We start from the raw sequence: 20,718 nt of genomic DNA, 5'->3' as shown, positions 1-20,718 counted from the left end.
CAAGTGACCAAAGAAGACTTGAGGGACTTCCTTGGTGGCGCAGTGGTTAAGAATCTGCCTGCCGATGCAGGGGACACAGGTTCGAGCCCTGGTCTGGGAAGATCCCACATGCCGCGGAGCAGCAGAACCCATGCGCCACAACTACTGAGCCTGCGAGCCACAACTACTGAGCCCACGGGCCACAACTGCTGAGCCTGTGCTCTAGAGCCCACGAGCCACAACTACTGAGCCCACGCACCTAGAGCCCGTGCTCTGCAACAAGAGAAGCCACCACAATGAGAAGCCCGCGCACCGCAACGAAGAGTAGCCCCCGCTTGCCGCAACTACAGAAAGCCCCGTGTGCAGCAACGAAGACCCAATGCAGCCATAAATAAATAAATAAACTTGAAAAAAAACCCAAATAAGACTTGAAACTCTGTCACCTGACGCCCGGTTTATGCACTTTTCAACACACCCCACTCCAATCCGAGAACTGGGTCCTTTCCAGGGATAAGATTTCTGCCTCACATCACAGCTCTTAACCCTGAAGAACCAGCAAGGAAAATTCAGGCACTGGGGGAGATGAGAGGGGCTACTCTTGAACTGCTAGGTCTTTCCACACCAAATATATATATATATATATATATATATATATATATATATATATATATATAAAAAATAAAAGTGTACCTCAAGCCACCTCCCCTTGGCAAATTCCTTTTATTCCATTCATTTTGATGCAATCCATGTTATACAAACTTAAATACTTTGCCTCTAACATCCATTCTTATTGCAGGAGGCAGACCTCTCACATTTATTTCTCAAATTTCGAAAAGGGCTGTAGTTTAAAAAATGCCAGTGATTATAAGAAATGAAAAAAAACACCCTATGGGATTATGTATGCAAGCTGTTTCTCAAGTATTTTTCCCCAACTTCAACTCAAGAAGCTGGTTTGGTTTTTTCCCCCGATCAGGGATAGAACCCAGGCCCCCGGCCATGGAAGCGCAAAGTCCTAACCACTGGAACGCCAGGGAGTTCCCTGTGTTTTTGTTACGAAGCAGAACCTGGCTTGATAAATGTGTGTTGAATGAAGGTGTCCGTGAAGCAAGTAAGAAAACTCAGCGAATCCTCAATCGGTAAGATTCAAGAAGCAACACTCTCTTCTCACAAGCCCACGGCCCCTTCCAGCACTCTCAGAGCAGCAGAAGGAAGCATACATCCAAGTCCGGGCTCTGAACATCCCTCGACAATACTGTTAACATCAGATAGAGCCTGCTGGTGTTTTCGCTTACTGGAAGGCACAGGATGTTTGCGGGAGGGGGACTGGCTTCTGGCAGGAAGGTTCATTCAAGTGAAGGTAATTGGCAACCAGGAACTAAAGGACTGCCCTTCAGTCCTTGATAGATATCAGGAAATTAACTTCCTGTCCTTAATCAGCCCACTGTTTGTTAAAGAGATGAGAATGGCTTGGGCATGGTAGGGGGCAGTGGAGAGGAAGTGATAGAGAACAGTCATCAAAAGCTGTTGCCTAGTGTCTCTGCCCGACCAGCTCAACTCTGGCCCAGTTTCAATTTCTGGGCAAGTTTGGGGAAACTTGTGTGGCTGATACAGGCATGGACCTCGGAGGTAAAGAGTTCTGTTCAGTTTTCCGGTCGGACAGGCAAGTCATTGTAACTGAGCAGGACCTCCCCCCCATCATGTCCTCCACCTGCCTTTTGTCTATAGAAAAACTTTAGTCAAAGAATAAATTTAATCAGAGAAGTGAAAAAATGCAGAAAGAAAGGAAAACAGTCAAGCAAGACAAAATAAAAATAGTTTAGCCATTAAGCAAAGCCAAGGACCTTTAGTTCCTCCTCAAGGGTTATAGATAATATTCTGAGCCACATCCTTTGAGCTGTTTTGCAGATACTGAAAGCCCCACCGGGTGGAAGAAGTTAACTGATGCTGCCCACGAGCACTTAGACCCCAAACCGGTTGGAACCAGGTTGATGATGCTGACTCCCAATTACCTCACCACCAACCAATCAGAAGAATGTCCACGAGCCGATCACGCATCCCATAATCCCCTTCCTCGCCCTGTCTTTAACAACCTTTCCCTGAAACCTTTGGGGAGTTTGGGTCTTTTAAGTACTAGCTGCCCCGGACTCCTTGCTTGGTGCCTGAAATAAACCCTGCACTTTCCTTTACCACAAGCCGGTGTCAGCAGACTGGCTTTGCTGTACACGGGTGAGTGGACCCAAGTTTGGTTCGGTAACAGTATCACATTTTCCAGGTGGGAAGTTGACAAGGATTAAGCACATAAGTAATTCTTAAGACACGACAAAGGAGACTAAACAAAACTCAGAAAAAATCAGTAAGGTAATCTTACATGTTTGGATGCGTCTTTCACACACCACTACCAGCAAGAAAAGTCAATTTTGAAGACTGCAACTGTCTTTTTTTTTTAATTGCATTTTCAGAAAGTAAAGAAAAAGAAAAACTTAGAGGTATGAGAAACTAAGGTGGCATCTATCATTAGAACTTAATATTATGACAATGCTGGAATGGTAAACCCAGGGAATGCAGAAATGTATAATAATAGTTCTTGTATATTGAGGGTTTAACTTGTCCTAAGTTCTAGGTTCCTGTCCTAGAGCTTTATCTGTACTGTGGGAACATACTTATTCCACACAACTCTATGAGGAAGATGAGAACACAGACTCTGAGTGGTTATGCAATTTGTCCAAGGATCTGAGTTTCAGAGCCAATATCTAAAATCAGGCACTCAGGTCCCAAGGCCCAGTCTCTCTCCTACGCTTTCAAAATACACACGGGTAGCTATAACAAAAGCATATATTTTTTTAGTTTTTTAATTTGGCCACGCCATGCAGCTTGTGGGATCTTAGTTCCCTGACAAGGGACTGAAACTATACCCTCCATAGTGAAAGCTTGGAATCCTAACCACTGGACTGCCAGGGAATTCCCTAAAAGCATATGTTTTGATGCAATGAAAAAAAGTTGGGGGAGCCACACCTCATATCAGCTGATCAGAGAGGTCAATCGGATGAGCGCTACCACCCTCTTTAATTTTTTTTTCTTAATTTTAAAAAATTAATTTATTTATTGGCTGCCTTGGGTCTTTGTTGCTGCATGCGGGCTTTCTCTAGTTGTGGCGAGCAGGGGCTACTCTTCACTGTGGTGCACTTCTCACTGCAGTGGCTTCTCTTGCCGCACAGCACAGGTTCTAGGTGTGCAGGCTCAGTAGTTGTGGCTCACGGGCTTTAGAGCGCAGGCTCAGTAGTTGTGGTACACGGGCTCAGTTGCTCCGCAGCAATGTGGGATCTTCCCGGACCAGGGCTCGAACCCATGTCCCCTGCATTGGCAGGCGGATTCTTAACCACTGCACCACCAGGGGAGTCCATGGCACCCTCTTTAGATACAGACTGAACTTTCCTTCAGAGACATAGATAGGCCGATCCAGCTTATAGAGAATTCCATTTATCACGCAAAAACAAACAAACAAACATGCAACTCAGGGTATGGGTTCATGGATATTTCATTTCAAACCTGGCTCAGAGTCTGAAATGTGGGTATTTCCCACCTAACCTTTGGAGGGACTCTGAATGCATTAAAAAAAAGCCAATAACATGAATAAGATGCACTTTATCTAAATGGTAATAAAAATTACTTAACAGTTGAGGATCTTAATGCCAATTTAAGGCATTTGCTTTCCTAAAACACAGATAGTAAGTAACATTAAAGAGCACTTGGTTTTTAATTGCTTTACAAATAAAATCATTCCTTTTCCCCTTTAAGCTGCTACAATTGCCATCTGGTAAATCAGCTCTGGAGAGCTGAGCCCAACTAGTCTCTGAAGTATTTTCTTTTCTTTTTTTAACATCTTTATTGGAGTATAATTGCTTTACAATGGTATGTTAGTTTCAGCTTCACAACAAAATGAATCAGTTATATATATATACATATATTCCCATATCTCTTCCCGCTTGCGTCTCCCTCCCTCCCACTGAAGTATTTTCTTTAGGACCAAGGAAACCAAGGATCCGAAACCAAACTTTTCCAGATGAGGGAACAGAATTTGAAGACAGGGTTCTTCAGATGAGGAAGGTGGCTGGGAATCTGGGGACCGGAAGAATCTAATCAAACTTTTGCTGGTTCCATGGCTCACAATGTCACTGTCCCAAAGTCTCACCCAGTCAAATGAACCAATTCTACCCTTGGGGGGAAGCTAGGAGGAGAGTAAAGAATTTAAGAGCTTTCCTCCAGCCAACATTTTTTTTTTTTTTTTTTTTTTGCGGTACGCGGGCCTCTCACTGTTGTGGCCTCTCCCGTTGCGGAGCACAGGCTCCGGACGCGCAGGCTCAGCAGCCATGGCTCACGGGCGCAGCCGCTCTGCGGCATGTGGGATCTTCCCGGACCGGGGCACGAACCCGTGTCCCCTGCATCGGCAGGCGGACTCTCAACCACTGCGCCACCAGGGAAGCCCCAGCCAACATTTCTTTACATTTAGTTTTATTAAACCATTCGCTTTTACAGCCAACACGAAATATGTGATTATCCCTTTAAGAGAAGAAGCTGGGAGTATCAGAAATGCGCTGTCCACACCCATGTAGCCATTGAATTTTTAAAAAATTACTATTCTTAAGTACTGACCTAGGGTTAGTGAGACAAGCCAGGTAGAAGCTGCACCCAAGGTCTGAAATTGGTCAAGCCGGACATTAAGCACACTTCAGGGCTGGACCCTTGGAGGACTGACCCCTTATTCTGCATCTCACCTTGATTTATACCCAATTGTGCTACCCGACCTGGGGTTATATATATGTTATATAACCTAAAAGGCTAATACAATGAGTGATGAACACTCCCCACAGGGAAAGTCCAGCAATTTAAAAAGCACCCCCAGGGACTTCCCTGGTGGTGCAGTGGTTAAGAATCCGCTTGCCAATGCAGGGGACACGGGTTCAAGCCCTGGTCCGGGAAGATCACACATGCCGTAGAGCCACTGAGCCCGTGCACCACAACCACTGAGCCTGCGCTCTAGAGCCCGTGAGCCACAACTACTGAGCCCACGTGCCACAACTACTGAAGCCCGTGCACCTAGAGCCCATGCTCTGCAACAAGAGAAGCCACCACAGTGAGAAGCCTGTGCACTGCAACGAAGAATAGGTCCCGCCTGCCGCAGCTAGAGAAAGCCCGTGCGAAGCAACGAAGACCCAACACAGCCAAAAATAAATAAATAAATAAATTCAAAAAAAGAAAGTGTGAATTAAAATAAAAAAATAAAATGAACTCTTCTTGGATTTCTTAAAAAATAAAATAAAATAAAAAGCATCCCCAAGTTGAACCTCAGAGTCCCACAAAGAGACTGAAAAGCCAAAGTGATTTTCTTTCCCTAATCTCGTTGTTAGCTCATGTATGCTAATGGGAGCCTCACTCAATACTCAGTTAAGTATAGACTATTTCTTCAGAAACCTCGTTACTGATTACCTTCTTCAGGACTCCCAAGCTGTATGAATTCACCCCAAGCCTCTTGTGGTCCCAACGTTCCATAAGGCCAACCCAAAACTTAGTGACAGTGACATCACGTCTCGACTCAAAAACGAGAACCCCATGGGACACCTGCAAGCAGCGGCCTTTCCCAAGCGAAAGGGAAGCCCCACCATGCCAGCCAGCCCCGCCATCTGCAGAAATGTAGATATGAGAACAAAATGGAAAAAAGGAGAGGACATTCTCTTGTGATGAACTTCACCAGGTTATCAGTCACTCCAAGCCATTTGCCCAGAGTCCACAACTCCCAAACCCAGATACACGTGCTCATTTCAGAGCAACTTATCCCCAGGTTTCTCAGGTTGGAGGGTGGTGTACAGAACGCTCCCGCTTTCCTGCAAAAATTAGAATCTTCTATGGCGGCATCTCTCTCACTTTCCCAAGACTCCCTTCTCCCCTTCCATCCTTAAAAATCTCTTGATCTCCTCCCTTCCATTTCTGAAAAATTTACTAAGAAAGTCTTAAACATACAAGTGTAGAGAATAGTATAACAAACTCTCAGGCGTCTATCACCGAATTTAGGGCATCGACATGCTCCCCATCCTGTTCTCCTGTTTCCTCTATACCTACATCCACCTGCCTACCACCTGCCCCCTCAGTGAACCTTTTCAAAGAGAACCCATGATACCATATCATTGCATCAGTAAGTATTTTATTTAGGAACTTCTAAAAGATACAGATCTTTTAGAAATATTATTTTTATTTACAGATAAACAATAGGATGAATGCATCTTACACATCAATAAAAAACAGAAAAAAAAAAAAAGCAAAATTAGAGAGATTTAGTAACTTCCATAAAGTCACGAGCCAGGCAAAAGTGAGTCTATCTGTAACCTGCATCTTCTGTTGCTTGGAATTCTGTCCTTCTGCAGTTATACTCTGTGACCTCTCAGGCAACCCTATCTCTGATGGCTCTGCTGAGTAAGCGTTTGAACTCATGTTTAAGGACAAAGCTCCCCCAAGTAACTAATCTGCCTAAAGCCATGAGAAAGGTCTCACGGTAAACCTGGAATCTTCCCCGGATGGATTTCCATCTCTGTAGCCTTCCCCAGCACCTTCATTCCATGGTCCTGGTATTTCTCAGGGATCTGGGGCCCAGGTTCTAGGGGAAATAGTCATTGGCTAAAATAAAAACCTTAAAAAAAAAAAAAAAAAAGGAAACAGTTACAATACCATTATCGCAGCTGGAAAAGAAATGAACAAGAATCCTTTAATACCAACTATCCAGGGGGTGTTGGACCCATTTCTGCTTTGATCCAGGTGGCCCTGGTCTCTCAGGTACTCGACTAGGCACAGAGAGAGGAAGCCTCTCTGCTTCTGAGGGCCCAGTCAGTCCCCCAACACACACCTAAACACACATATGAATGGGGCACCTCTCCAAACAACATTCACAGGCTTCCCTTCCCTCCACTCTGAACCAACGCCTCCAACCCCACTCCTCTGCTCCCATATCCCAACACATCTTCCTAAGGATTTTGTGGCAGCTGCCAATGACCACCGCACCAGAATTCCTTAAGTCTGTGAGGCCTGCCTGCCTCATGGTGATACACCCACCCCGTTACCACATTTCTTTTCCATCAAGTGGTTAAGATTGCACGATCTGGAGCCAGACGGTCTGGCCTTGCCACTTACCGCGTGATTCTGGGCAAGTTATTGAAACTTTACGTGTCTTGCTCAGTTGATAGTCCAACCGAGACCAAGAGGAACGGGACGAGAGGCAGCCCGTCTCGAGGACAGCTGAGGGAGAACCCATCACCCCGCAGAGCCGGTAACGCCCTTGCTTCTGCAGAATGAAGCTCTAACCTCCTGTCCCGCTGAAAGCTAGGATGGTGGGGAGGGGAGGTAAAGGGAGAGTAGGGGGAAAACTGTGACTGCAGAAACTGTGCCGCCTGAGTGTGCCTGGGTCTAGGCAACAGTCCTGGGATCCTTCCCGCAAGAGCAGCTGCCTCAGCTGCCTTGAGATTCCTGAGGGAGTCTCACCCTCAACCTTTTGCCCTCTGCCAAGTCCAGACCCAGGCTTGCTCAGAGCCTGCACCTGTGCTTGGGGTTTAAGCGCCCTCAAGTAAATCACTTTCCCTACCATCACCACTGCCCTTGCAGTGGGACACATAAACACCAGAGGCCTCCGATAGAGGAGGCTCCCCTGACCTCTGGCCCACAGGTATCCTAGAACAAGCTCAAAAGCCTCAAGGGAGCTGATTGTTAAACTGCCAGGAATTTTGTGAGCTGGTTGTTAAACACAGATGCTATTAAAAATTAAATTATTTAAGATAATTTACAAGATGGTATTGAAAATACAAGCGAAGGGAATTCCCTGGTGGTCCAATGGTTAGGACTCCGCACTTCCACTGCAGGGGTCACGGGTTTGATTCCTGGAAGGAGAACTAAGATCCCGCATGCCTCGCTGTGGGGCCAAAGAAACCCCACAGGTTTAAAAAAACACATAGGTAACAAATACTCAAACCACCCCGCGCCCTAATTATTTGACTACATTTTACTATTACTATGCATTTAAGGTTATTACTACTGCACCTCTCTCTCCAAGTTTAGTGACTTCACATTGGTGGCTTGAAATCAGCCACGGTGGGGAGTATTTACACCATGAACATCCATAAGCAATACAAACCAAGGTTTGTTTTCCCAGAGGGCAGACACTTATCAACAACCCTGTCTGACTCATCTCCTCTATAGTTCTCCACCCATGGGTACATCCTCCAAAAGGACATTGCAGGAAGGTCATTTTAAGCATAGAGTACGGTTCTGGGACTTCCCTGGTGGTGCAGTGGTTAAGGATCCGCCTGCCAATGCAGGGGACACGGGTTGGAGCCCTGGTCTGGGAAGATCCCACATACCGCGGAGCAACTAAGCCTGTGCGCCACAACTACTGAGCCTGCGCTCTAGAGCACATGAGCCACAACTACAGAGCCTGTGTGCCACAACTACTGAAGCCCGCGTGCCTAGAGTCCGTGCTCTGCAACAAGAGAAGCCATCACAATGAGAAGCCTGTGCACCGCAACGAAGAGTAGCCCCTTGTTCACCACAACTAGAGAAAGCCTGCATGCAGCAATGAAGACCCAACACAGCCAAAAATAAATAAATTTATTTTTTTTAAAAAAGCATAGAGTATGGTTCTGTTGTCTTGAGAAACAGGGTCATCTGCTCAGGCTTTGGCTTCAGCAAACGGCACTAATTCATTTCTATGTTCTTTAGACCACCCATGAGGAGCTGGTAAACACAAGATTCTGCAGAAGACTGAGAACACCCTGTAAGCCGAACTCTGGTTCGTAAATACCTGTGAAAGGCCTTAAATAGATTAAAATATGGTTCTCCTTAAGAAGAAAGCATTGCCGTGTTTTACAGAGGGTTCTGTATGTTCATTTTCCGTGTTCTTTTTGGAGGGAGGAGGGGGTACTGTGGTCTTCCATGACTTGTTTGTAACTGACAGATTTTGCCTCAGTAAAGGATCCTTCTTATTGAAGTACATCCTTGACTATTTACCATGGTCCCAAGCAAACATGCCTGTAAATGATTATAATAAAATTGCGGGAGTCCCTGCACCTAGAAGGAGGGCGATGGGCATGGGCAGAGTGAGGAACAGATACCTTCGGTTGAAGGGACCTGTCCAATACCTTAAGCCACATCACACAAGCAGCTGCCTCTTCTGGGACAACTCTGACCACAAGATCCGGGACAGTGGTACCTGAATTAGTGTCTACAAGGTGATCTGATGAAGAAGCTTGGTCCAAATAATTGGTGTCAACAGAATCCCATGGCTATTTTGGGGCTGGTGTATGTTTTGTAAAAACTTGTCATCGTTGATGGATATTTTCTCCCATGAATATGTGTTGTACATACGCATGTCCCTGCGTCCTGGTTATTAAGCAATGGGAGTTTGTAAATATGCATTCCACTCAGATATAACACTACTTCTGAGTTTCAAAACGTGACCATTTCAGAACTATGGTATCGATACCTCCATTCCCAGACACAGGATTTTCAAAAGTGCAGATTAAGTGCTAAACAAACGAACAAACAAAACTATGGGGCAGCCACCCTTGGCTTTGTTGTCTCAGGGTTTCCAGGAAGCCTCACACACAACGGAGAAAATTCAAATGTGGGAATCATTCTCCCCGGGGTCACCTTCAACCCCTGGAGGAAGGAGTAGGTGCATTGGACAGCATTCCTGTCCTCTGGTGGGATAGTACTGAGGCACGTTCTCAGTTCTTCCTCGGGGACACCCAGTGGGACTGAATTGCAGTTGCCCCCCAATGCTAACGGGCTCATCTGCACACCCTTTGTTGGCCTCACCTTCTCCACGTTCTCATTCCGCTTTCTGGACTCCCCTTCCAAGGAAGCTCCCTGCACCAAGTCCCTGTCTCAGTTTGCTTTCAGGGAACCCAAACAGTCACCACTTGTGTCATGCTCAGACCTGCAGGTTTCCACACGTTATTCCCTCTGCCCCAAACACTCTTCGCCCAATTTCCACCTGTTCTTCAAGAATGTGCTTAGAGATCGACTCCTCTGGAAATCCTCTCTGACCCTCCCTCTCTTCTAATGCCGTGGGTCCCACCGCACTGCTGCCCCGCTCACAGCACCCACCACACTGGGAAACGCCAAAAGGGAAAGAAGTCGGTATTCATGTCCCCTCTCCCCCCGCCCCATCCCCCGAATTCCCAGCACCGCACACGACAGCTGGCGTGAGCAGTATTTTTAAAACAGCTGTAGAGTGAATGAAATGATACTAGAAGTAGTTAAGAAGCGACACTATGAAGACTCTTAACGCTCCCATGTTTTAACAATGTTCACTGGATCCCAACCACCCCATTTGTAACAGAGAAGAACAAACGTGACGGCATATTAGATCTACTCCTTTAGCTCTAACCCCTGTGCTCTGTGGCCTGTACTCAGTTGTGCTGGTTCTGCACCTCTGGAAAAGAATGTTGCCCACAGCCTGAAATACACAGGAGGACTCTCAAGGCTCTGACCTTCAGAGATGCAAAGTTGCAGAACAGAGAGTAACATCTGTCCGGTTGGAGGTGCACAGGGAACACAGTGGCCAGATCTATGTGGACCGCTGTAAGAACAGAGCATCCCAGCGCCACAAAGCCTGCACCAACCAACCTCCATCCTGCCCCACCCCCCGTCCCTTTTCAGTATAAAAGCAGCCTGAATTCTATCCCTGGTTGGATGGTACTTTGGGACACTAGCCCACCATCTTCTCAGTTGGCTGGCTTTCCAAATAAAGTCGCTGTTCCGTGCTCCAACTCATCTCTCGACGTACCGGCCTGTCACCTGGTGAGCAGTACGAGCTTGGACTCGGTAACACATTCTCATTCTTATCTTGTAGGTGAGGAAACCAAAGCCCAGAAAACTGGACTTAGGCCAGACCTGAACCCACAGGACACTTTCTACCGTACCTGGGTACCTTCATCTGAGGCTTCGTGCCCAACATTAAAGTAACAGATAGCAGTAGTCAGTCAGTTCCCCGGGTTAATGATTTCCCAATAGCATTTCACCAGGACCCAGACAAAGCTACCCCGGGGAGATGCGGTGGGAGAAAAGTAGGTTAAGGGGGCTTAAGTGGAATTTCAGCAGTTGCCTTTCAAAGGAACATTTAAAGAACACAAATACGAATCCACAAAAGACTTTTTTGTTGCTTTACGTATTTCATATCCTGTATTTTTTGTCTCTAGAAGTTCAACTGGAGGCTTTTTTACGTTTCATTTTCCTTATGCTCATGTATTCTTCTGCCTTCTAGAATGCACGAAGAATGTTTTATAATGGCTGTTTTCACATCCTTGTCTACTAATCCTATCATCTTGTTTCACTTCTGAGTCTGGCTTTTCCTTTTCTTGATTTTTAAGATGAAAAATTTTCAGGTTAATTACTAAGCTCTCTTTTTGGGATAATTAGCAATCTTGAAAGTTGCACTCAATCATGAGTAGGGTATCAGAAAATACGATCTTTAGAAAAAGATCTAAATACATTCAGTTCAAAAGGATTCAATGTAATATGGAAATGGGGGTGATGTGAAAGATAGAAAAAAATACTTTAAAGGACAGAAATTCAACGTCTCATGTTGACAGAAACGTTTGGCCATATTTACCACGCACTGGCGTCTTCCTGTTTCTAAAGAGAATGTTTAAAAGTTTGGGCCTGAATTAGACATTAGTGAATACAACTGAATTTCCCCAAGTATTTTTTAACTTAAATAGCCCATACAAGGACCCAGATTTACCTACCGAGTTTTACGTAAACACAAAAAAAGTTTCTAAACCCACCGTTTCAATCTTAGAAGCACCACGTGGACACGCAGCCTCTAAAAGGTGTTAAAAGAAAAAAAGTGTACGTATAGCTTAAACTTTATAACTTACATGTTGTTAAAGCACTTCGTTTTGAATCCCATTTTCTTCAAATTCTACATGAAATAAGAACGGCTATCTCCACTATATAGATTAGAAAACTGAAGCCGGCAGGTGCAGCCGAGTCCTAAAGTCAGAGGTCCTGGGGAATTTCTTGGTCAACATTTTCGTCAAGTTACAACTAAAAGCTCGCTGCCATGAGCACAGAGGCATTTTGAGATTTTGGTCAATTCACCAAATGACAAATCAAATTCAAAACTCTTTTCATTAACTAATAGTTAATATGATATCTTGCTTAAGCCAGAGTGAGTCAAGACTAACTCAAGGTTTATTTAGCTCTTTAATATGGAAAAGGACCTAGATTTAAACAGCTCGCACTCCTAAGACGATATCACAACTGTGTTCTTGAAGGCCATGCTCCTAGGGCAGGATCCTAAGTCTGTTCTTTTCCCCTCCAGAACGTGGACTAACTGCTAGGGGCTTCCTAAAATGCAAGGTGTATAAAACATCACCCCAAATATTCATTCTACCTTTCTACCTAAAGGAATGGACACGGAAAGGACTTGTGTCTTATTGTATATGTGAAGGCCTGTACTAGAGGGTTTCATCTTGATTTTCTCATCTTAGCAAGGCATATAGTATTGTTATTTTACAGGTAAGAAACTTGAGTTCCAGGGAGGTTAAGTAACTGAGCCAGTGAAGGAACTGGTACTCAAACCTAGAACTCATTCTAAAGCCATGCTTCTTATACGTAGGAAGAGAAAACCATACAAACAGACTTAAACATTTAAGAATAAGCTAATATACTGAGTGTAATTTCCAAAGCCTGACAATATATGTGCGTGTATATACCTATATCTAATTGTTTATACATAACATTTTGGGAATGAGTGTGCTTTTCCTTTCCTTTTCGTAATCCCCTAGGTGTACGGTTTTCAAGTGAAATACAACACAGATACGGGACAGTGCGCAGATCATAAACGCACAGCTCAATGAATTTTCAAAAACTCAATACATCCAGGTAACCAGCATCCTGATTAAGAAACAGAGCGGTACCAATCCCTTTGTGTCCTCATCTTAAGTTCACTTTCTAAGGCAGCCTTTAGTATTCAGAATCTAAGCTGGATATCTATCAGAAATCACAGGGAAACAAGGTTCATTTTCCGACTCAAAGACCAGAAAGAAAGAGATAGGGTATAAAGCTCAAGAGATTCATTTTAAAAAATTATCTTTATTTAGGTTTCTGATTCAGCACATGTATCAAAGACTAATCAACATAAAGAAGTAAATAAGACATTAATTGGAAGTCTTACATCTCTCTAAACTCTGACCAAGAATGTCAAGATTGCCACTATTACCAGAACTCCAACCTAGTCAAGTTGTAGACAAGCTATCATGAACGACGTACAGTGAGCACACATACACAGAGGCCAGAGACACGCTATAGCACTTGGCTGTCCTCTCTTCCTTGTTGATGTCTTTCCATGGGACAGTCCACTTTTGCTGTCCATGCCTAGTTCCAAAGAAAGTCCAAAGAAGGCTCAGGGTCAACCTGATCCAACACTCTGCTGGAGGAATGCATTCTCAAACTGGTGTGCCTGCAACTTTGTTTTTGTCAGGATGAAGTTCAGATCGAGATGTACAGAACAATCTAGATGACGGTGCAGACTAAGTGAAGAACTAAAGTTGAGCGGTAACCCGAGTTAAGGCATGAATGCACACACATGTGCACACACACAGCACCCACGCTATCATGCACATAGGATTCCTCCCATGGCCTAGCGAGAGGCAACCGGGGCTCAACAGTTAACCACAACTGCTGAGCGTACTGAAGCGCGCCCCCCATAATTTTATGCTAACAGCTGTGTGTGTATGTTTTATCACCAAAAAAAAAAAGAGAAAAAGGAAAAAAGAAAACTAAAAAAACAAAAACAACAACAAGAAAAAAAAAAAACAAAACCCCAAACCTAAAAACCCCTTAATCTCTTACAATGGCTCTTGAGCATGGAACTCACGTAGCAGCGTCGATGGCTGGGTCTTTAGTAATTTGGAAATAAAAGGTTGTTTTACTATGTATTTCTTTGGTAGTCCTCACTACAAAGTTTTCAGTGTTGGTTACCTATAAGACAAGTACTAGATAGAAGATAAAGTTACGCAGAAATATTTCTTCTATACTGATAAGATAAAGAGTGAGCTCTCCAAGCACAAGTTACTATGCTTTTTCTTGCCTTATTGGGCTTCCTCTACAAGCAAGGCTTCGTGCAGGAAAAGTTCGTGTCTACCTAACAGAGGGCGATACATATTCTATCTTCCTACAATTGAAGAGTTAACGAAAATTCACATTATCCGTTATTTCTGGTCAAATCAGTTAGAAGCCGATTACAAAGGGGCAGCAAGCACTTGGTGTCAAAGCCACATTCTGGTCACACATTCATTCCATGGTTGTGGTCAGTCTCTCAGGAGCTCAGAATTTAAAACTCCTTTCAATGAACAAAGGAGCAAGTTAAATCAAATCTGAAATACTTCCACCATCTGCCCAATGTCTAGAATGCCAGCATGCTGGATGAAAGAGAGCAGTTCAGAGCCCAGAGAGGCCTCAGGTGTTAGCGAAAGTAATTTGGTTTTGTATAAAAGGCATGGTCATCTGGCGAAGAGTACTTATCCTACTAGCAGCACAGTGGTAGCCAAGGGTCTCTGTCAGCAAGACAGGAAAATGAAGCTACTGAACCTGCTGTGGCTCCCACCTGCCTTCCAAGGCCTCTGGGGCCTCTGGGAGTCAGTCCGGGGTTGCCCTGGGCGGGTGGGCAACAGGAATAGCAGGAACCAAGTTCAGCCCCCCCGAGAAGTGCCCCAGGTAAGTCAGCTTCTCGTGGCCTTGGGGTTGGAATCTTCGGGGTCCCTGGGGGCTAAACCATGGCCAAGGAGCTGCCCCAGCAGGTACTGCCCAAGTGTGACAGGCTCCACACGGGGTCATAAAACACTCGAACAGGACATGAAACAGCATCATTTCAAGAGAGTAGTGTTTGTTCTATCAATCCAGAATGTCCACCGGGAGAGGCAACTCGATTTATGGTGAGAAAGTGCTGTTGGAAGGAGCTGTGTTTTATTTTGCAGTGAAACAACTAGTCTAAGGAAACCGGCGCTACATTTCTGTAGAAGTCTGGATGTCAAGAACCTGTCTCCAAAAGGCATTTATCAGAACTGTCTGCTCACTCCGAGTGCTTTTTTCAGTCACCACAGGGCAATGTTTTGACTTTTGTGCTTTCAGGAGGTCACTAAATTGTTAGCAAGTGGAGGGAAGATGATTACATTTTGGACTTTCTTGTTTGAGTGCAAGACACTACTCAACAGCACTGAAATCTATAGTCTCATAGAAGATTCTTGTAAACATACACCATTTCTCCTGTAAGAAAAACCGAGAACTGTACGATGCAGGCAATACTTGTTCGCCTGCTCTCAGAATTCCTCAAAATGGCCAGGTGCCAGGAGGGACGGTGAGCCGTTGGTGAAATCCCCGGGTTGGACAGGACCCCATCTGACTGAATTAAAAACCTCAAGCCTCAATAATTAAATGCCGAACTTCTTCCGCATATTTGAAAACTGTACTGTGATTATGTATATCACACATTATAAATAAAATTTATAGAGACCTACGATTCCTTTCAAATGACTGAGGAGTGACACTCTCAGTTTGGAGGTGGAAACTGAAAGAGTCAAAAAAAAAATCCTATTGTTGCTTTTACTCTCAAGTTCTTAAGATGCTAGTCAAACACGACTAGCCAGTGAGACGAGACCTCTTCTCATTCTGTAACTTGTAACTATGCATTCAAAGGCAAAAATGGAGGTTTCTCTACTGTACAACATTAAATATCTACAATGTCATGGTTCCTTACGGGTAGGAGTGTGTTCAGTAAAGAGCTAGCTATTAGAGATGGCGGTCACAAAACATGGACTCTTCAAAATTACGGATAAATTAACTTTCAGTTCTCTGATTATATCCAACAGATACACATTCTCATCATAAAATATACATTCTCTAGTAAGTTATTTTTGTCCACGGCATATATAAATATGCAAACACAGGTGGTAAAAATCACTTTACTACCAAAGTACAAAACAGTAACTGCTGAAAAGCCAAAATAAAGGTGTTGCAAGTGTTAAGAAAAGACTGACTCACGGCGTTCCACTGTAGAGTGAAACCAGACGATTTATTTGTGCTAAATGAATGGAAATGACGCATTCAGGATATACCTCTTTGTACACTGCGCTTGCTTTGACTGGGCGAACTAAGCAGTCCTCAAGGCTAATGTGCCACTTTCCTCTACGCCTCTTTCCTGCCAGCAATAAAGTATTTTGGCCATTGTGCCAAGATGTTCCTATAATGTTCATTTCACATAGTATTTTCTCATAGTACTCTGCACCTTTAAAATATCTGTTCGAACTCTATTTTAGGGGAACGCGAGTAAAGAACGTAAAGGGAAATGAGCTGTTTCTGTCACCATCACGTTGCCTTCTGCAGCAGAAATCACACAGCACATCCTAATCAGCCATCGCAACCACTGGCGGGTAGGACAACAGGTATCGACTCACGTGAGAGGGCCAGTTTGGGTAGGGTAACATCAAGGATAAAGAAAGACTCACACCCAGATATACGACAATTATCTATCCCATGTATGTGGAAAAGGTACAGCCATGTGATCCAATACTTCAGGAGATCTGTTTTACAAGAGACATGGATGTTGAGATATACTGAAAAGAACCCATACAAAGTGTATCCGTAGAAAGCTCTATTAAACATTGTCTTGGGCACTGATGCATCCAACTTCCCATTCTATAGTGAGAGCTAGATTTTCAAAGGTCTGAATTGTAGTGCTGAATTACTGGTATGCTTGGTAAACACTATTCTAATGGGGGTGGGGGGAGAGGTGAGTAATAACAGCTCAGTAACTTTCTGCAAATTCATGGGGAAAAAAAATATAAAAAAGATATCCCTTTTTATTTTACAAACCTAAAAGCCAGGAAAATGAAGCTCTGGGGCCAAGCAAAAAAATTGCACACCGCTGCTGAACTACCAAATAGTCGAATAGCCGACGTCCCAGCCAGGGAATGGACGCACATGAAGATTCAAGTAAAACACCGATGGAGAAAGTCGTCTGTTTAGTGTTGTAGACCCACAACACTGGCTGCGTTTCCGACACACATTTACAACACAATGAATAGTGAAGCCTAGATAACCTCAGTGCAAATAAGTCAGATCCGAATATGCCAGGGAAGGAAGCCTGTGGCGTCTTGAGTCGACGGCTCCACTGCACGAACGAGTCCCAACGTGAGGTTCGGACTGCGCACATGCATTAAGGCTGGGAGGAGGGGTGCACCGAATGTTGCGAGGGGGCGGGCTGCAAGGTGGCTGCCGAGGGGACCGCGGGCTGCATGGGTGGCGGAGGTGGAGGTGGCGGAGGCTGGACGGGGGTCTGTGTGTTGGGAGACGGAGGCGGCGTGGGCCGTTTGAATTTGTCAGGGCTGTTGCTCCTCCGTGGTGAAGGCCTCTGTAGACAGGACAGGAACAGCAGGTCAGAGCAGGCACAGACGGCTCATCCCTAACCCAGCGTGACTCGGAGCCCAGGATGCCCCAAAGCGGACCCACAGAGACCAAACACCAGCGAGGTCCTTGTCCATCCCTACTGGCTTCTGAACCCGTCAGGAAAACTTCAACAAGGTAGAGTTTACACCGACATCTATGAAAAAGCTATGCAAAATCGCTATGAAACGTGCATCGATCAAACGACTGGACTTCGATGAGACAGTCCTAAAATTGGAAAAACAGCTGTCACGTCCTCCCCTTAAATCTTCTCTGTTCGTTGTATGTCTCCAGCTCCTTCCATCCCTCAGACAAGTTGTCAATGTCATGAAAGCTACAGCTCGACCCAAAACGTTCCTGCTTTAATGTAAAGCTCATCAAACCAGCAAAACAGATTCAGAAATATCTTACATGCTTTTTTTTAGAGAATGGGGTTCTTTTCAAGGTTCCCTCATTGGGAATACCCTCAGTTCTACCCCGTTCTCAAACCCCTATTAGCGACATTTCTAACCGGTCTATTAGTCAACTACATAACCAGCTCTCATGAAAACACTCCCCTGAGTAGAGTCTGAACCAGATACACTTAAGGTTCCTTCTAATTCCAGGAAAGAAAATTCTGGATGAAACTAGAAACAAGTCTAATTCCAGGAAGAATACTGAGGGTCAGTGAACTGTGAAGGTGCGGACAATAAATATTTTAGACATTGTGGCAACCAACGATAATTCGCTATGGCAAGGAGCTGGCTAGAGTTCAAACGAGGCACAGGCCGGAGGTCAAATTACGTTTCACAAAGGGCAATATTTCATAGAAGATGAAGGTGAAGTTTTGCCTCCTGGGAAGGATTTTAGTTTCAACACCAGAATGTAGCATCAAACTGTTGGGAGGTCTCTAGAAGTTTAAGGTGAACTGAAGGAAGGAAGGAAGAAGAAAGGTAAGTGTCCGAGGACATCAATGTTGGCTCCCACGGAGGACCAGTCGCTACCACCACCAGGAGGAAAGCGCTGCTTCCTGCCCCATGGATACTTACTGTGATACCGTGGGAGGCTCCCATATGCTGCACATGAAGACCTGGGGAATTGTAATAAGACATTCCAGCTCTAGTCAGTGAAGTCGGTGGCGTGAAACCAACTGTGTGACTCGCATACGAGAGACCTAAAATAGAACAACAACTTGTAAGTATTATTACAAACTCAACTCTCTGGTGTCTTTAAGCATCTAGGAGGCTTTAAAATGCAGAAGCTCTTAGTCACCCACAAAAATGCAAACAGATAAGAGGAGTGGTGGGCTCACCAAACGGCCTGCTGGATGGGTAACAAGGGATATAAAAGTCAAGCCCTGGTACAGACTAAACAGCCCAGAAATAAGTGCACACGTAAACGGTCAGATAATCTTCAGCGAACGTTCCAGGAATATGCAATGCGGAAAGGGTAGTCTCTTCGACAAACGGTGCTGGGAAAACTGGAGATTCATGGGCAAAAAGAATGAAAGTGGAGCCCTATCTTACACCATACACAAAAATCAACTCAAAAGGAATTAAAGACCTAAACATAAGACCTGAAACCATAAAACTCCTAGAAGGAAACACAGGGGGAAAGCTTTATGACATTGGTCTCAGGAATGATTTCTTAGATAGGACACCAAAAGCACGGGCAGCGAAGCACACGTAGCCAAGTAGGACTACAGCATCCGAAAACGCTTCTGTTCAGCAAAGGAAATCATCAACAGAAAGGTCACCGATGGAATGGGAGAAAATATTTACAAACCATAGATCAGATAAGGGATTAGTATCCAAAATAGATAAGGAACTCCTACAACTCAAAAGCAAACAAACCAATACCCTGATTTAAAAATGGGCAAATGACTTGAATAGACATTTTTCCAAAGACAACATACAAATGGCCAATAGGTACATGAAAAGATGCTCAGCTTCACTAATCATCAGGGAAAAGCAAATCAAAACCATAATAGGATATCATGTTACACCTGTTGGGATGGCTATTATAAAAAATAAAAATAAAAAACATTTTTAAAGTGTTGGCAAGGATGTGGAGAAAAGGGAACTGCTAATGGGAATGTAAATTGGTAGAACCACTATGGAAAGCAGTACGGAGCTATCTCAAAAAATTAACAATAGAACTACCACATGATCCAGCAATCCCACTGCTGGCTATTACCCAAAAGGACTGAAAACAGGATCTTGAAAAGAAATTGCACTCATGTGTTCATTACAACACTATTCACAGTAGCCAAGACGTAGAAACAACCTAAAAGTTCATCAACAGATGAGTGGATAAAGAAAACATGGTATATACATACAATGGAATATTATTTAGCCCTTAAAAAGAAGAAAATTCCTTTAAAAAAGAACATGGATGAACCTGCAGGACATTATGCTAATATAAGCCCGTAACAGAAGGACAGATACTGCATGATACCATATACACGAGGGATCTAGGTCACACTCACAGAAGCAGAGAGCACAACAGTGGTTGCTAGGGGCTGGGGGTAGAGGAAATGGGGGACTGTTGTTTAATGGGCACAAAGTTTCAATTTTATAAGAAGAGTAAGTTCTAGAGATCTACTGCACAACACTGTGGTTTGTTTGTTTTTTAATTTATTTTATTTTTGGTTGCGTTGGGCTTGTGGGCTTTTTCTAGTTGCAGCGAGCGGGCTCTTCGTTGTGGTGCGTGGCCTTCTCATTGCGGTGACTTCTCTTGTCGCTGAACACGGGCTTTAGGTGTGCGGGCTTCACTAGCTGTGGCATGTGGGCTCTAGAGCGCAGGCTCAGTAGTTGAGGTGCACGGGCTTAGCTGCTCCGCGGCATGCGGGATCTTCCCAGAACAGGGCTCGAACCCATGTCCCCTGCATTGGCAGGTGGATTCTTAACCACCGCGCCACCAGGGAAGCCCCACTGTGCTTTTTTAACAATACTGTACTGTACAGTTAATAATGTGTTAAGAGGGTAGATCTCATGTAAAGTGTTCTTATGACAACTAAAAAAAAAACAAGTCCAGCCGTGACAGGAGTCCAACTGAGATGTACAGAAGTAGAAGACATGAGAAGAAACAAGAGTAAAGTGGAAAAAATAGAGCAAAGGGGTAAAAATCGGATGCAAGGAAAGGGTAAGTGTCAAAAGATATACCAATAATAACGAGACAAAACCAATGGGTGTGTATAGCAGCCACAAAGCAAACAAAAAATTCACCACTGAGAACCTGGCAACTTCAGGATATTCAATGAAGAAAACAAAAAGC

At 44.4% G+C, this 20,718-nt stretch overlaps 1 protein-coding gene across 3 annotated transcripts in view; it reads right to left on the bottom strand.

The window, feature by feature from the left end:
* The window catches only part of CCDC6 (coiled-coil domain containing 6), a 149,392-nt gene that overhangs the window by 24,212 nt on the left and 104,462 nt on the right, over nt 1-20,718 (bottom strand). The window contains exons 8-9 of one of the 3 annotated variants that reach the window (XM_060034953.1): nt 18,492-18,616; nt 16,075-17,431 (exon numbers count right to left, since the gene is read on the bottom strand). In XM_060034953.1, the coding sequence (XP_059890936.1) occupies nt 17,237-17,431; nt 18,492-18,616 (320 nt within the window). In that variant the 3' untranslated portion in view covers nt 16,075-17,236. Of the gene's footprint in view, nt 1-16,074; nt 17,432-18,163; nt 18,371-18,491; nt 18,617-20,718 lie in introns of those variants that run through there. The other 2 variants (XM_060034955.1, XM_060034954.1) reach the window with 2 other exon arrangements.

The sequence above is a fragment of the Delphinus delphis genome, chromosome 16, assembly GCF_949987515.2.
Source record: "Delphinus delphis chromosome 16, mDelDel1.2, whole genome shotgun sequence".
Lineage (NCBI taxonomy): Eukaryota > Metazoa > Chordata > Mammalia > Artiodactyla > Delphinidae > Delphinus > Delphinus delphis.
Note: the sequence above shows the minus strand (reverse complement) of the source record. Positions and strands in the feature narration are given on the sequence as shown.